This window comes from Nematolebias whitei, chromosome 21 (assembly GCF_014905685.2).
Source record: "Nematolebias whitei isolate Nwh7 chromosome 21, NemWhi1, whole genome shotgun sequence".
Classification (NCBI taxonomy): domain Eukaryota; kingdom Metazoa; phylum Chordata; class Actinopteri; order Cyprinodontiformes; family Rivulidae; genus Nematolebias; species Nematolebias whitei.
The window spans coordinates 32297283-32314977 of NC_056518.1; the positions used below are offsets into that span (position 1 = coordinate 32297283).

General features: G+C 43.9%; 1 protein-coding gene across 1 annotated transcript in view; it reads right to left on the reverse strand.

Annotated features, from left to right (window-relative positions):
* The window catches only part of map4k5 (mitogen-activated protein kinase kinase kinase kinase 5), a 50122-nt gene that overhangs the window by 4963 nt on the left and 27464 nt on the right, over positions 1-17695 (reverse strand). Inside the window, exons 17-33 of the mRNA XM_037694615.1 lie at positions 16846-16884; positions 14951-14995; positions 14832-14874; positions 14554-14764; positions 13391-13467; positions 13016-13057; positions 12750-12834; positions 12282-12361; positions 11077-11137; positions 10597-10599; positions 9198-9312; positions 7127-7185; positions 6849-6952; positions 4039-4216; positions 3326-3394; positions 3135-3227; positions 1267-1337 (exon numbers count right to left, since the gene is read on the reverse strand). Coding sequence (XP_037550543.1) covers positions 1267-1337; positions 3135-3227; positions 3326-3394; positions 4039-4216; positions 6849-6952; positions 7127-7185; positions 9198-9312; positions 10597-10599; positions 11077-11137; positions 12282-12361; positions 12750-12834; positions 13016-13057; positions 13391-13467; positions 14554-14764; positions 14832-14874; positions 14951-14995; positions 16846-16884 — 1375 coding nt within the window. The remainder of the gene's footprint in view (positions 1-1266; positions 1338-3134; positions 3228-3325; positions 3395-4038; positions 4217-6848; positions 6953-7126; positions 7186-9197; positions 9313-10596; positions 10600-11076; positions 11138-12281; positions 12362-12749; positions 12835-13015; positions 13058-13390; positions 13468-14553; positions 14765-14831; positions 14875-14950; positions 14996-16845; positions 16885-17695) is intronic.

Genomic DNA, 17695 nt, shown 5'->3' on the forward strand with positions numbered 1-17695 from the left:
GAACACGATCAGGAAGGAATGACAGCAACATGACTGTGGTTCTTCACAATATAATTTAACTCCAGGGTCATCAGACTCCAGGGTGAACCACGTACGGCCCTGAAGCGACCCCGGTTCACAGAAGACCACATCCAAGCAGCTCTCTGTGTTTACATGCTAGTGTGTTTGGATCAACTCTGACGTGCGATCAATCGAAGCCAACAAAACGATATTCTGCTGCGCTTGTTCTGTCCAGGGTTTACATTTGACCTTGCTGCTTCCAGCCGACTGCAGCACAGAGTTGAACTTCTGGAATCTGACCGTTGTACTGAAAGCAGAGGAAAACCTAAAGTATGAATCCCATCGGGCTGCGGCTCGCAGAGCCGTCGCCTCTCTGCGAGAAGGTTGCCCATCTCCGGTGGCGAGGTGCAACGAGGCTCTTCGTAGCGTAAAAGACGAAGCGCCTTTAAAAAACTCGTTGACGGGTCATGAATATTTGCTGACAGATATGAAAGGGTCGGAGGGTGACACCTGCGAGGTGTAAGCCTCGGCCTGGCAGAGACCTGATCCGTTTAAGTCTAAATGAAAACAAAGTCTTAGGTGTTCGATGGAGCGCCCACCCGAGACAAGCGTGGATCGCCGAGCCCAACCGCCTTCCCCTCAGCAGAAGGATCCTAACAAGACGAAGGATGAATAATTTATCGCCCCTGTTGTGCGACGGGTTGCATTTATGATCGTACATAAATTTTACATGACATTTCAGAAGTCCTTGCTATAGGAGAACTTCTGAGCTGAACGCAGACTTGGAAAATGCCTTTTTGTCTCGGCCGAACGCTCGAGGACCCCGGCCAGCTTTCAGGTGAGCGCCTCCTCGACGGTCGTATCACTTTTCATCAAAAGAGAACGCTTCACCTCCCCGTGATCTCTTGATATTTTACTGTGCAGCTTAGCTTGACTGATGAATGAAAAGGTGAATAAAGTCATCACAAGAAGAAACGTCGTCCGGCTCCACTCGAACACTAAGCCAGACAACAGAATTCTGCACAGACGGTCAAGAACTGAAGGTGTGGTTGGCCACACATGCAGGTGTGTGTCAACAAGTTTCACACAAACTCTTACTGATGGAACAAATCAAGAATGTTTAACCAATAGTGGTTTTAAAAGGGAGGATAAATGTAAACAAGGATGTACAAAAGGATTCTTTGTTAACTTAAAGGACGTTTTAGCAGCTGAACAGATGCAAATCATCAGTTTGTTTTTTTCATTAGTGGGTACTTTAGATCTTACCTCGTTAGACTTGAAGTTCTTTCCCTGCATGCCGTGTTCCCAGAAGGCCAGGACACTGTCCTGAAGGCACACTGGAAGGACACACAGGTTAGCATGTTAGCAGACAACGCTTACACAAAGTACTCAACGCCTCGGATGGTTGCATCCAAAACAAAATCACCAGGGGGGGTGAAGACTTTATAAACGCTGCACTCAAGAAGTAAAATTAAATTAACAAATCATTTTAAACCAAAGACACCCAAAACTGAAAACTGTGAAGTAAGATTAACATAAAAAACACACACAACCACAGTACAGTTTATGCAGACGAGGTGAAAACGTGTGCTGCCATCTTGGTAGGTGCTTCACGGCACCTTTAAGTTGCAGCCAGCAGCAGACCACAAAGATCTGAGGAAAAAACACTAAATCAGCCAAGAAGCACAAAGTTTTGTCATTAAACGTTATAAATGTTGGAACCTGAACTTCAAAGTGGAACGCATTTACCTTTGTTCTTTAAAAGTATGAGTCAAATACTTTGTATGACTTTATTTGTAGCACTTGTTTATCACAGCATGAGTTTGTTGGGAAGCTCATTAGCCTTTTCTCCTCTGTTCAGTGTTTCTCCTGTCATTATACAAGCAGGGCGCCCCGCCCGGTTAACAGAACCCAGCGCCCTGTCTACCGAACAGAACTGTCACCCCCACCCACATCAACATCTGCCGGCACTGATGTAGCAATACAGACGCGCTAGCTAAAAAACTAGAGGTAGCGCTCTGCTTCCCTCAAACTGATCAGTCTCCCCCTCACCCCCGAAACGGTCGGTACAAACACAGACGCAACCCCCCACACATTCCAGGTTGATAAAAATCAAAGATAATGGAAGAAATGAGCGCCCCGCCAAGATTAGTCATCCAGGGGGAAACACATCCTAGAAAACAGAGCGCTACCTCTGTAGCTAGGCAAGCGCTCAGGGCAGCTAGCTTAGCGCTACATCAGAGCTAGTTGTCGATGGGGAGGAAGGACGGTTCGGTTCTGTAGGCAGGGTGCCCTCCTTGTATAATGGTAGGAGAAACACTGCATTTGATGTTTTCATTAAAAGTGAAATGGGGCCATTTTAAGTGTTTAGACCGATGACACAGCATGTAGCTCACGCAACGTGTTAAATGGCGCTTTGCCTCCGACTCAACTCTCATCAGTTCTGCTTCAGTTACATTCCTGCCCAGTGCCGGTACCACCCTACTCAGTCCGGTTTCTGGGACCATCTTGTTCGTGGTTTCAAACGAACTGCTTTGAGGCGAACATTTTTACGCAGGCGGACAGCAGCTGTTGATTGGCCAACTGAGCGACATCACCAGATGACCCACTCAGCAAAACTGCAAAATACATCTGAACCTCCACTTCCTCTGATCGAGCCGACGCTACAACAAACAAACACATTTACATAAAGATATCAGAGATGATGTCACAGCACGGCTACACCCGGACTTAGAAGCAGTGCCGATTATTAGTCTGATTACAGGACGATTAAAAACCACAACGAGCGGAGTGGCTCGAACACAACGAGCAGTGACGATCTCACCTACAGAGCGGGGAAACAAGTCACAATCACCTACACCTGAGAAGAACCGAGAAGACGAGGCTGAGTGGAGTCGAACTTAATGGCGAAGCAGCTAATGTAAAGCAGGCAGTGATGCATGTAGCACCTAGCAAGATGGCAGCTGCAAATCTAGCCTAGAGCCATCAGTGGCCACTGCAGTCCGTTTAACATAACAATTATCGGACCAAACAGAACTTAAAGTGGAACTTCTGCAGGTATTAAAAATGGAGGGCAGGACATAGAAACACTTGTTGAAAACGTTTTGAACCGTTTTCCTCGTCTGAAAACTTACCGACCGCTCCGATGCAGAAGTCGAAGCTGAGCTCAGAAGCCAACTTCTTGTTGGACTTGAGTTTGCCCTGGAGGTTAACGATCTTGATATTTTCTGAGGAAGAAGTTTGATTGTTAAAACGGAGCCACCTGAGATGATGAAAACAGTTAAAGGCACATTTGAACCGAGCAGAAACAGGAAGCTGAACTTACTGTCCAAACACACCAGCACCGTGTCCCTCTCCAGCTGCGTGACGTGGATCGCATCCACTTGCCGATTACCTGAGAGGAGGCAAGGTGCAACTCTGACAACTCTGTTTAACACTCTAAATAATTCAATGTAGCACAGATTACAATAAAGTCACAATAATATTTGGCAGCCAGGGTTTGTATGAACTTGTAGGGCTGAAAAATAACAAATCAGTATGTTATGAAAGAATGATGAGACAAGAGGGATGAAAACTTACTCAGCACTCCGTCCAGTGATGATGCAGATGTGCATGAAGTTTTGTTAAATTATCTTTAGCAGATCAGAAGTTATGGGTGGGACAAGACAAGGTTTTTCTACGGACAATGACTAATAATATGTCCCACCTTGGACGGGTGTATAAAAATTACACGGTCTAAGTATTTTCTGATAATACTTAGAAATATAATATCATAGAATATAGAATACTAAATGTTTGCGTTGTGTCCTGTCATTTCATTCACTCTTGTCTGTAGTTTGTACTCTCATGATATTTTAACACAACTAATATCCTAAAACACCTTTTCCATTATATTTGCACGTATGTTTTGTATCACACAACAACTCAAACTGTGCCTGGAACGCTGTCCGTTAAGACTTCTCATTAAAACGCAGAGTTTAAAAACATTTGGCTGCATTGAAATGATGGCAACAAACTTGAAGTGAACGTTTGACTCACTCGTTCCCATTTCTGTGAACCAGGAGGAGCAGGAGTTGAGGTTGATGGTCTCGAAGCGGACCACCTGGCCCGGCTCTGTACCCTGGCTGATGGCGACGCACACCAGAGGATACTCCTGCTCCGGTACAACCAGCATCTCGAACACTTGCAGCGGGTTTGGAAGTGGGAAGTCAAAGTGCTGCGCCCGGTAAAAAGTCAAAGACAGACGAAGACTTTTAACTTCGTGTTGACAGATCACAAAGAAAACAACTTGAGCAGATCCCGTCTACCAGTGCAGTTAATCCAGTTTGAAGCAGAGACACACCCATTCCAGTTTCGGGGGTCGATACAGATGTTCATTATTCAAACAGCTGTGACACCAATTTTTCCAATGCAAATTTCTTTCAAAGAACTATAATGAACAAATACAAAACATTCATCCATTTTATTTTCTGTGCATGTTAGGGGGCTGGTGCTCGTCTCCAGCAGTCTCTAAGTGAGGTGGACACCTGGACAGGTCTCCAGTTCATCAGAGACAAACGAGACAAATTCACTCTCATTCACACCTAGGCACAGTCTTGAGTCGCCTGCAAACCTAACATGCACGTTTTTGGTCTGTGGGAGGAAACCTGCACATGCACGGGAGAACAAAATATATTCCAAATGCTTCTGATCGAACGAGAACTCGTTCTTCAGTTTGATCTTGCTGCAGTTCAGTCTCCGAGCGTGGAGGAGCTTTAGAGCGTTAAACAGCTGAGGGACAGAGAGTTCATGCTGCAGCTCCACTCTTCACGATTACGTCATAAAAACAACATCAAAAACTGCAGTCATTACATTTTTACCTGTAAAGGTAAGACGAGGTAAGGTAGTGGCCATTAAAATGAACAAAGCATAAGCAGAATGTGCTCTTAATGATATAAAACAAAACTGGTTACATTTTATCTTCTGACTGTCAACAAACAGCTGATATTAAGTGAAAATCTTTGGAGTTTGAAATGTCTGTAAAAACAATTTAATGCCACCACAATCATCTCAGGAAACTTTACTTTTAAGCAAAATAAAACCAGAAACATGCATGCACAGTGGCAGCCATCTTGAACACTGACGTGGAAATCCAGTTTTTGAAAGGAAGCTTTTTTGTGTTTAGTTGTAGCCACACGCCAAAATGGAAGTCGGTGCGTTGCTTATTTTTCAAGTTATCATCCTCACAACATGCACGGACGGACTCTAATTCCCCCTCTTCAGGGAACAACGACCTGCCAACATCCTGATCCGTGACCTGATCCGTGACCTGACCCGTGTGTTTTATAACGAATTACGAGCTGTAACGTATTCATCCGTCCGCTGAGCGGCAGCTCGAACTGGCCCTCCCCATGATGGACAGAAGATATTCTTTGTAAAAAATTAAAAACAATAACGCCCACATTTTGTTTTTCTCTGATTTTATTTCCCATCACCCCGCAGGAGTGGAGCTGAGGGTGCTGTAGAAAACAGAGGATGTCTGTGATGCATTCAGTGACTAGATGAGGTCACTGAAGGCATCACATTTAATGACGTCATCGTAAGCAAACACATGTACATTTATTTACATGTATTTTATCCATAAAAACACACAGATCTTTCCACTGCCTTCAGAATTATTGTTCTCTGAAATCTGCTTCAGCTACTGGATTTATTTACCGTATTTTTCGCCGTACAAGTCGCATCTTTTTGCATAAATTTGCACGTTCTGCGACTTATACACCGAAGTGACTAATATACGTTTGTCCCTCATATTTATAAACAATTTTTGGCTGAGAACTGATGAGTTTATTAATTCTGACATGGAAAATATTGCACACTACCATTTTCACTTGACTAATAAGGCAAGCCAAGTGTCTCATTAACAGGTGGCTATTAATGAGACACTTGGCTTGCCATACCAAGCCACCTTCGTCTCGCTCTGGAACTCCTGGCGCAACCGTCAAATCAGCTTCATCTCGCTGCACCGCCCCGACGAAATGCAGCAGATTTGACCATTAAAGTGCATTTATTAAGTAAAAGTTCAACTGAGACACACCTTTATTATAATGTCGAGCAAACGAATAATTGTTTTCAAGTGTTAATCTTGTTAAATTCTTGTTAAAGTCCTCCCGTGCACGCCCCCGTGGCCACCATTTGGCAGCCTATCAATTTTTGGCACAACACCGGCCCACATTTCCGGGTTGTAACAAACGCGACGTAATAGATGCGACTTTTAAGGCAAAACGACTTATTTATGATTTTTCCCACTTTATTAGACATATTTGGACTGATGTGACTTATACGGCGTTGCGACGTGAACAGCAGCAAGTACGGTATATTCTTGTGAAACTTTTAGCTTTAGCAACTATTTTATGAACTTTTGCCATTTTTTTGCTTCTTTTAGCTTTTAGTTACTTATAACTTTATGATACTTTTACGCTCTAGCCAACATTTTGTTACTTTTATCTTTTAGCCAGCCTTTAGCATTTTTAATGAATTAAAACAACGTTCTCTTTTAAATCTGTCTCAGATTACTGGTCCTGTTTATGTTTTCTTATACAACCAAGTTTCAGCCACTGTTCAGGCACTCGTGTGAAGGTGATTATGCTCATCTACATCCACACCAAACTGTAACTCAAAACGTGTAAAATCTGTTAAGTTATAGATTTATTTGTATTTCCTAAGGTTTCTTTGCTTTTTCATATTCACGCTGCTCTCATGTCTGCTTCGGGTTACTTAAATGTTAAAGGAATGATAGAATGAAGATAAAACATGTTAGTAGTTGAGAAATGTATAAAACAGTTTAACTGGAAGAGAAACAAACTGACCTTTATGAGCATGAACCTCTGCATGGGCTCATACCACTGCAGCAGGACAATCCCAGACTGAAGGGCCCCACACAGGTACTTGTGGCCCGTGTACGGGTTTCTTACTGGACAAAGGAAAGAACATGTCCGTGTTTCAGTTGGACATAAAACTGGCCTCAGCGTTCATTCATAAATCTGAGGGGTGCACGATACGCGTGTTTGTGATGTGTATTTGGGATGGGTTCATGAAACGAATAACTGGGGAAATAAAAGAGTGGTTGGGAGGAGAGGCCACTCACCGATGCAGCATTTATGACAGCCCTTTGTGTCGGGGATCTTTGTCGTCAAAGCAAATCGCCTGAGGGGGTGAGAAAAAAGAAAGAAGTTGTGACGGCCACACCTCGTACTGACGTCTAGAATCAGGGGTGTCGGCATGTTTGGTCTTTTTGTTTCACCGATGTTACACCAACAACAACAAACTAAGAGTGTAGAAAAATGTTTAATAAAAAACAATCATGTGACCTGATCCTTTAACTCACAAACGGCCAAACAGTCCCTGAAGGAAGACACGTCGCCCGTCGTCTTTCAATCCAGGGTTTTAGACTAAAGGCTGATTTATAGTCCATGAGATCTGGACCATTCTCGAGTCTCGTTGTACGTTTCCTTTCTTAGCACCCGCTGACACCCCGTCTTGTGCGCTGCCTCCAGTCAGAACTACCGTAGTTCTCACAGCACGACGCAGTAAAGCCTGGATTAAACTTCAACAAGATGTAAACCAGCGGATCTGTCGTTGTAGTTTCACACATTTTGTCTCGGAGTGTTTATCCTCCAGGAGAAGAAGCACCGCCACTGTAGCGCACGTCACATGCATAGCTAAGCATATAAACGCCAGCAGTGACAGCAAGATGGACGTTTTTTTTCCCCACTTGAAAATGTATTCTCAGACTCAGCAGAACGACATGCAGAAGTAGCATGCATCATGCCATTAGCATGCGCTGTTCCGTGAAGCTATGAATCACAGAATGTGCGATGCATAGCCTGCAAGACGAGCTCTGACTGGGGGCAATGCACAAGACAGGGAGTCAGCAGGCGGTCACAGAAGGAAGCTACAAAAAGTTCCGTCACGCGCCCGCGTAGGCAAGACGCAAGACTAGAGGTATAAACCAAACTTAATCGTTGTGGGATTGGTCAGAACTTCAGGGTTCCCAGCATCGCATGGAAATAAAATTACCTGAGTGTTCCCTGAGTAAATCCTGAAATTTAAGAAGATATTTCAGTTTGATGAAGAACCCAGAATCTTAGATGGCGGGCGGAGTCATGTGCACACAGCACATATATATGTATATATGTATGTATAATAAAATAATAATAAAAATAATAATTATATCGTATAACATCAGATAAACGCCACCAGAGCCACTCATTGAGGATAAATGGACTACCTGCAGCAGCACATGTGCTCAATGATACTAAACTACTAGCATCGATACATAATTCTTGATTTCCAGAGTCGCTGGTAACCCTGAACTTCATGGGTGTGTTTGTTCTCGATGTGCTGATCTCTGAGCAGCGTCTGCTGAGGAGCTGCTAGCCGGTGCTGTGAGAAACTGCAGACGACATGACACTGTTCCAGCAAAAATTAAAAAGAAAGTAAAACACAACTAGTAAAGGTAGTCAAAGAACTCGTGGAAGGAGATGGGACAGTTTGAGCACAGAACCGGCGGCTGGTGGCGAACTCGTTGACTAATTTACAGAACAGCGTTTCTCCTCGGTTGATAACAGCTGATGTTTCCTCATCAGCAGGAAATAAACGTTGACAGCAGCGTAGTCTGTGACGATCCTGACTGCAGTGGGAGGATTCATCAGGATTTCTCCCCCACCGATTCTTTTTCGTGAGAAAAAGCCCGTTTACGATAACTTCAGCTACATCCGACGTGTTAAATCATGTTGAACCCTTAAATCATCTGGTGATCAGAAACAATGGAGTTTTAGCCGTTATGGTCAAATCTCTAAAATATTAAATAATATCGTGAGATGTCACGTTTAGTTTATGTTGTGAACGACTCATCCACAACCACATCACATTTTAGCACAATGTCTGAGAAACTGACCGAATTATTGTCTTTTTGTTTTTTCTAAGGATAAATGGCTGAGGTGACCATAGAGTAGGCTCCAAATGTTTATTTCTGAAGGTGCATTAAATGATTATTTCCTGGGAGTTTCATTAAAATCTGCCCATTTTTTCATGAGATATTTTAGTCTGCCACTTTTATTGTCCGCCTTCGGCTTTTAGCAGCGCCCGGTAATAAATAAAATAAACCTTTTTCCAGAAAGACTGATTCAGATTCAAATTCAGGACTTTGATCTTACCGTAGCCAAGACTTGTCAGGGAAGTGATGCGTCTGGAACTGAGCCACCAGGCCAGACTTCTTCAGCTGCTCAAACAACCCGATGAGGTTATGGGAGTACAGCTGGAAGGATCGCCCTACAGACAAAAACAAGATTTCCCATCTTACCTTCAAATGTACAAACAGGAGTGGACTGACGTGTGTTTGTGGGAAAACGTGGCTGAAAGAAATGACAGCGCTCTTCACTCATGCTATTTATAGAACACTGGTCACGTGACGTGCAAACTGCAGACGAACCGACCACAGGGTGTTTTAGTGTTCGAGCTCAAAGAAATCTGGAAAATGACATTAAATAATTGGGGCTTAGTCCCAGTGATAACTCGAGTTACAACCATCGTCCTCACGTGGAGGGGGGGCTTTGTCGTCAAGCTGAAGACGCAGCCAGAGAAGTACAGTTGCTGGATTTGAGCAACGGGGTGAGTCATAATAAAAAGTGAAACCAGACCTACGTCTGCTTCAAACATTTCATCGGAGGTGAAGGATCCAAACATGGCCACCCCAATCCTGTCCCTGAACGTTGCATCGGAAAAATATTCACTTCTTACACTTTTTGTTGCGTTACAGCCTTCCTACATGGAATAGTTTATTTTTAATTCTCCTCTACACACAGCACCTCATGACATGACAAAAGTTATTTTGAATAACGAGCCTGAAGCTCGGCACGTCTATCTCTGGACAGCCCACTTCTCTTTGCAGCATCTCTCACGCGCCGTCAGGTCAGCGTCGGTGCACAAACGATCTATCCAGAGATTTTCAACCAGATTTAAGTCTGGGCTCTGGCTGGGCCCCTCCAGGACCTTCACGGAGTCGTTCTCGACGTCTCAGCTGTGTTTAGAGTCGTCGTCCTGCTGAACGATGACCCGTCGCCTCAGTCTGAGGTCAAGAACGCTCTGGAGCAGGTTTTCATCCAGAAACTCTGCACATCGCTGCATTCATCATCCCCTCTATCCTGATGGGTCTGCCAGTTCCTGCAGCTGAAAAACATCCCCACAGCATGATGCTGCCACCACCATGCTTCACTGTAGGGATGACCCTGCAGGCGGACTGCCACGTGCCCTTTACCAACGCATCAGTTTTGAGCTTCCTGGATACTGATGTCCATGTGATCTCTTAGTTTCTTTACTTTTAATAAATTTGCAAACATTTCAAAAATATGTTTTCACATAGTCATTGAGGGGGGGGGGGGGGGGGGATCATCTGTGTAAATAGCACGGATAACGTCACGAGTGGAGCGCACTACTGAAATATTTTCTTTTCCCCCATGAAGCAGTCTTAACATACACAACGGTTAGATGTGACTAAAACAGAAGTGTGATGATGATGATGATGATGATGATGATGATGATGATGAGGGGGATTACCTTCTGATGAAGCCAGTTAGTAGAATATCAAGCCAGGCAAGAGGAGGATGGACAGAGTCCAAGTGAAGAAGGAAAGAGAAGAGAACAGATTAAGAATGAAGGTCAAATCACAAGTAGACCTGTCAGTAATCCCATCCTGGACTGAGAAACAACTAAAAACAGGCTCTGACGAGTCCTAAATCAAACTATGGTTTCAAATAAGAGCTCATCTTCCCGTCTCTTAAACAAACAAACCTCTCCTGATTCGGCAGCTGGTAAACACTGTAACCTGTCTTGTGTTGTAGCAGGAAAACAGACATTTTAAAGATGTGCATCACTCATACGTCACCGTGTGGCCCTGAACGTAACACAGTTATTTTAGGGTGGAAGACACGGGCGTCTGTGCTGCCTTCAGGGGCAGCCAGATAACACAGGACAAACAGGCAGCGGGTTATAACACAAGGCAGTAAAGCAGGAGGCTGTGATAAGAACGTCACCTACCTGACAAAGACATCAGGTTGTTGTTGATAACGTACAGCCACGTACACTTCCTTGGGAAAAGCTAACAGGGGAAATAAAATAAAAATACCATCAACACCTCGTTTACCATCAGCTCTGAAGACGAGACTAAAAACAAGAAAATTAAGGTTTCCGTGCAGAGGCGGACTTAAATTCCAACATTTCGTTGGATTATTCCGCGCTCAGAAACACGCCCGGACATCTTTATACTTGTAAACAGAACCAAGAGAAGAGTTCAGCAGACGACAAACTGTCATACAGACATCTACAGCCGTGGCTCGGACAAGAAAAGACCTCGTCTAAACTTGGACCTTGGAGCTGCAGTGACAATTAGGCCTGTCACGATAACTCATTTTACTGGGCGATAGATTGTCTCAGAAATTATTGCGATAAACGATAATATTGTTTGAAATTTGACAATAATTAATAATTATTCTATAATTTAAGAAGAAATGTTAATTTGTTTTGCATGTAGTACCTTTCTCGGGCCACCAGATGGCAGTATTTTGAACCGAAGGATGGATAGTGAGGGAGCGAGCGGAGTGTCTCTAAGAAAAATGGGAGGGAGGCCCCTTGACGTGACATGGGCTGTCTCTTTTCCTTTACTCAGTTCTCAAAATGGTGGACCCTCGGTGTGATTTGAGCTCTTTAGCATTTGTCGCACAAAGCTTTTAATAAAAAAAATCAGTAAACAAGTTCTCAGATTCTTTTTGCAGAGAAAAACAACTTTTTACACGAAGGCACGAGTTTCAACCGTGAATTTTGGAGCTTCGACAAGACGGAGGTTTTTTCCCCGAGGTCGGCCTGTTAGCTTAGCTCGTAGCTTAGCTTCTCAGCTTAGCTGCTTTTAACGATCCAAAAACGTGATTTTGGATCGTTAAAACAGATTTTAAAGAGAAAAGGAGGAGTCAGTGAAGAGCACTGGAGTTGAGCATTTTGTCGTCCAGTGTCTTCAGTAGAAAGAGACACGAAGAAACGATAAAGCCGATAAATGAAAATGAGGTTGATAATTTTCATTTATCATGCGATTAATTGATTTACTGTTTATTGGACAGGCCCAGTGATGACAAACTGTCACGCCGTCTAGTGGAGGTATAAACACGTATGGAGTTTCATTAAATCATCGAGTAGATGAGAAGTTATGGCCCAGAGAAGCAAAGACTGGACTTGGTTCCAGCTGAGGTTACCTGCTCCATGGTGGCCTCGTGCAGCTCGTTCAGATTCAGCGTGTAGATGCCCTCCTCCGTTCCAAAGATTAGGTACTGATCTAGAAGAACATTGATTTCTAATTTAGCATCGTCTCAACAACAAGTCGTTAAAGGACCAACACTCATTGAACCCGCTGCAGTTCGTGTCAAAGTTTTAAACTAAGATTATCTCATGCTGCCAAATGGAGTCATTTTGATCAAACCTCAAAAATAAAGTTACGCTCAGAGTCCGAGTTGTGAACGACTCTCAGCTACTACCACATCGAGCTCGATATCTGTAAGACTGACATGGATTGTTTTGAGTGTTTTCTGATGCGAGTTGGTCCTGGCAATTCATTAAATGTGTTTATTCCATGAATATTTCCTGAAAGCGTTGCTAAAATCTGTGCAGTGGTTAATTAGATCTTCTGTCTGTCCATATGTGCATGTGTAGAAGGCTGAACGCACCTTTGGTGTCTGGGTGGATCCAGGAGGTGGCACAGTTGATGGTCAGTGGACATCCATCGAACACTTTAGAGAAACAGGCTCCCATCTGCAACACAAAGCAGCTCAGAACAGGCTCTGGCACCTAAACGTCAGGGTTTACTGAGCCGCACCGCAGAGCAGACAACTCTGCAGACCCCAAACATGCGCAGAATGTGCAGCAGCAGCTCGGATGAGTTTAATGACAGGGCCTATAAAACCAGCGCCAAGACTGCAGGCGATTCACTCACCAGCACTTTAGGAGTGGGAGGAAGGCCGTTTATCGCTGGTTTCTGAGGAGGAGCAGAGGAAACATAAAGATGAACACACAAAGCAACGAGAACCATTTTAAAAAGAAATCAGAAACTTAGCTCGAGCCCCAACAATGAGCCATAAAAGACGAGCAACAGGAACTGGTTTTGGGTCGAATGTTGATCACAACTGGATGTCAAAAATCATTTTAAACCAAAATAATTTGGATCTGCTAAAGGAAAAAGATGTAAATGCAGTTTCATTGAGGTCAGGCTTTATTGGGCCCGGCACCACAGATGGTTTTATTCTGAAGACCAATGAAACGACAGTTAATTCCTACAGAAGATGATGATGTGAACTGTTTTCAAACTCACAGGAAATTCCCTTTTCTCTTTCCGATGCTGCTGCGGCGGCTTGGTACCGCCGCCATTATCCCCTCCGTCTGAATCATCTGTTGGGAAAGAGGCGGGTCAGATTACGTCCGAGTGGTTTCATTAGAGGCGTAATGAGATTCAAAGGTCACACAATAACGTGTTCACTGTGAAGCTGAGAACATGAAGTTAGACGCGCTCGTTAATTCATCTGAGTGGAGGAAACTTGCTGATCAAACTTTATTTTAAAACCTGTTTATACGGCATTTTCCTTTTTTCAGTTTAAAAGAAGGTGCTGAGAAAAAAGACAAAAATATTAAGTCTTAATTAAATAAAAAGATTTTTGGCAGCTTGAATTTAACCCTTTTAAGGTCTGATCAGTTTGCAGCAAAAGCATTTTTCTAACAATGTTAGAAATTGTTACGCGAGAGATTTGTCTCGTTACGCCCCCATTTATCATCGATAATAATGTAAAATCTAAAGAATGCAAAAATACAAATATCAGACCCATTTGTCTTCCCTTACCTTTAGATTCACTTTTAATGGGAGCTTGTAAAAACAGAAAATGTTAAACAACAAGATGATTTACGACAACGAGACCCAAACATAAATGAACGCAGAACATTTCTAATAAAATAGAATTAAAATAAAAACTTCAAAAATTAAACAAGTACAGCACATTAAACCAGTGGTTCCCAGCACCGGTCCTTGCGGAACACCATCCTTGATGTTTTAGTTGTTTCCTGCTCTGACACACCTGATTTGAATGAACGGGTGATTAATGGGCTTCTGCAGAACTTGAAGTAATTAAATCAATGAATCAGGTGAGTTGGAGCAGAGAAACAACTAAAACATGCAGGGCGGTGTTCCTCAAGGACCAGTGTTGGGAACCACTGTATTATACACCTGTCGACTAACTACAGCAACGGCTCAGACAAGCAAAGACCCTGTTTAACTTTTGATCTTGATTTGTGACCTTTAGCTTAGAGCTGGGGTTGTGAAAAATGTACGAGAGGCTCCGTGTAGTGATTATGCATGCGTGTATGAAGTTTTGATAAATTCTCTTGAGCGCAGCATAAGTCATGAGCGGGACAAGCAAAGACCGTGTTTCAACTTTGACCTTGATTTGTGACCTTCAACTCGGTGCTGGAGCCATCTGTGCTCACCAGAATCGGAGTCATGAGACAAAATGCCCGGGCTGCTGACGCTGACTGAGAGGAAATTAGAAGACGAGTTCTCCGCCTTGTAGCCCGGCTCGGGCGTGCTCTGCCGGCGGCCCGCCTGGCTCGGCCCGTTCACCGGGTTGGAGAAACTGCGAATGGTCAGGGACTTTTCTTCGCTTAGCCCCAGCTCCTCCGACGAGCTGTTTATCCGCGGCTGAAGAAAGAAAAACGATTTGTTTTCTTGTAAGACTAAAGGGAGTTTCCAATAAAAACAGCCGTACCTTCGGGGGCAGAGGAGGAGGAGCACACGGCTTGAGTGTCGACCTGAAATTCAAACATTTATTGTTTTACAATTTTAGTTAAACATCAAAGATGAACAGTTGATTTTGACTAGACTTACACTTCAACTTCTTCAAAGGCGTCTTCCAGATGGGCCATGTGTCCGCTGCAGATGAATAATACAAGAATCAGAACGGAGACGAACGCTCAGGTAGCTCCAAACGGGCGTTGGGGTTGGGTGACGGACCAGCCTTTTCATCAGCCATCAACAGTCCAACAAACAACGATTCACCAAACAGTTTATTATAATGGTTTATTTTATGATGCTGTCTTCATTTGTAAGGAGCAGATGTCTGTTTTGTCACTGATTTGGGATTAGGTTGAACTTTTCACATGAAATACGTCAGATCTGAGCGGACATCAGGAGCTCCAGGCAGGCTGCAGTGATTGATGAACGCTGCCATGACGCGTCGCGGCATCATTAACCCCACATACTGATCAGACAGCTGTGGCACAGATGTTGGAGCGGTCGTCCTCCTATGAGAGTTGGAGGTTTGATCCCTGACCTGACAGTTTGCACCCACATGTCAAAGACACTGAACCCCTCGATTCCTCTGATGCGTGTCCCATCGGTGTATGAACGTGATAAAGCTCTGATTAGTCTCTTTAGAATGATTTGTTCAATTATCTTTGTAGAGATCTAGTATAGAGCTGTATGGATGGGTAAATGACACAGATTGTTGTAAAGAGCTTTGAGTATCTCGATAAGATAGAAAGGTGCTGTATAAGTACAGTCCGTTTACCATTTCTTGTGGCCAAACGGCAACTGCAAGGAGGAAGTGGAGACCCTGGCAAGAAGAAACCCATGCCGTGACCCGCACTGCAGCGGGAGGGGTTTCTCAGGAGCTCTGCGCCGTGTTTCTCGTGGACTTTGAAAGGCGCGTGAGAAAACGAGCGTCTCACAGCCACGTGATCACGAGCCGACCGTTCGGCTTCCGACAGAAGTATGAAACGAGCGCGAGTGATCAGAAAGTGCACCTCAATCACAAAGTGAAGCCAGGTTGTTGTTTTTAACTCTTCGTGCTCAAATTTTGTCTCAATTGATCCTAAAACTTAAGTCTATTTAAAATTTAGAGCCAACAGGAAGTAGTTTTAGACACAAAGCTGTGATTTTTTTTTCTCTCACGGTTCCTTACGATATGAAAAACTGACTATTCTTTCTAAAGTTTTTCAAACCACAACTTCTCATTTGTCTTATTTTATTACTTTATTTCATGTTTCGGCTGCTCCCTTCTTCAGGGGTCGCCGTAGTGAAGTAACTCGCACGAAGACTTGAAGATTGTTTTTATGGCGGATGCCTTCCTGATGCTACCACCGCCCTCTGTGTGGAGCAGAGCTGCCATCCAGGGCGCACGGGGGAACAGATGGTGGGGGTTAAGGGCCTTGCTCAAGGGCCCAGAGTGGGGCAAAAGAGGGTGGAGGCAGGTGTGACTGTTTCACCTTGCCCCAACATTTTGATGTTGTCGGTACAGGGAGTTGAACCGGCGACAATCCGATCACAGGCCCACTTTCTCCAACCACTGCGCCACCACTCCCAGTCCTATTACCAATTTTTTTTATAGTTTAATTTAGACAAATCTACAGTGCAGATCTTGTGTGAATTACAGCTCGTTCAGGCTACAGTTCGACTCCTACGTTTATTTTAACGTTACAGCTCCTGAACCGACCAGTGATTCGGCTGAAATAAGAAAAAGGGCTAAAGCTGCAGATGGCCGATGCAGTCGTCCAATCACCCAACCCTCGTGGATCATAACACGACAGGAACAACGGTCGTGCTCTCACTCATCGTGAGTTTTGAAGTACGGACTGTAAGATCAGGATCACGTCTTGCTACATGGCAGCAGTTAGAACGTGTCACTGAGGGATTATTGAATTCACACCGATGTGAAAATGGAAGTGACGAAGCAACGGGTGAACTGGTGTGAGGTGCTACAGCACAGACAGTGTCAGTGTTACCGTTGGAACAACTCGTCCTCAACACTTTTCAGAAGGCTCCTTTGAAGGACAACACGGGTGAGGCAGACAAAAGAGGACAGAGAAAAGTGGAAGAAACAAAACGTTAAAGGATAAGTGCTCAAAAGACTAAAACAGCATGTTAAAGTGCAGACAGGGTGATTAACCGGTTAGTGTTAAAGGATAACTAGCAGCTGTCAGAACTAACGTGCAGACGAGTCGGAGCAGAAGCAGGAACAGAATCAGAGCTTCCACGTCCATTTACAGAAATCTGTCTCGACGTCCCTGAGGGACTGAACAGTGAGCGTAGTTTTAGAGAGGAGTGTTTTTCAGGACGGGAACTGAACAGAGAATGAAGTTTAAGGTTTTTGGTGCCACATAGTCCAGCAGGAGTTACACTGAGGAGAACAGAAGGTTTTATTGTCTGAGGAGGTGCAGCGACGGATCCTGGAGAGCACGGAGCAATTTCATCCACCACCAGCAGGTGGATGAAATTGCTCCCCCGCTGCAAAGATAATCCTCACAAGCGTGGCATATCCTCCAAGTTAGGTGAGGGGTTAACTTGATTAACTTGAGGTTAACTTGATTAACTTGATTAACTTGATTAACTTGAGGTTAACTTGGTTAACTTGAGGTTAACTTGGTTAACTTGAGGTTAACTTGATTAACTTGAGGTTAACTTTAGGTTAACTTGATTAACTTGAGGTTAACTTGATTAACTTGAGGTTAACTTGATTAACTTGATTAACTTGAGGTTAACTTGAGGTTAACTTGAGGTTAACTTGATTAACTTGAGGTTAACTTGATTAACTTGAGGTTAACTTGATTAACTTGAGGTTAACTTGAGGTTAAC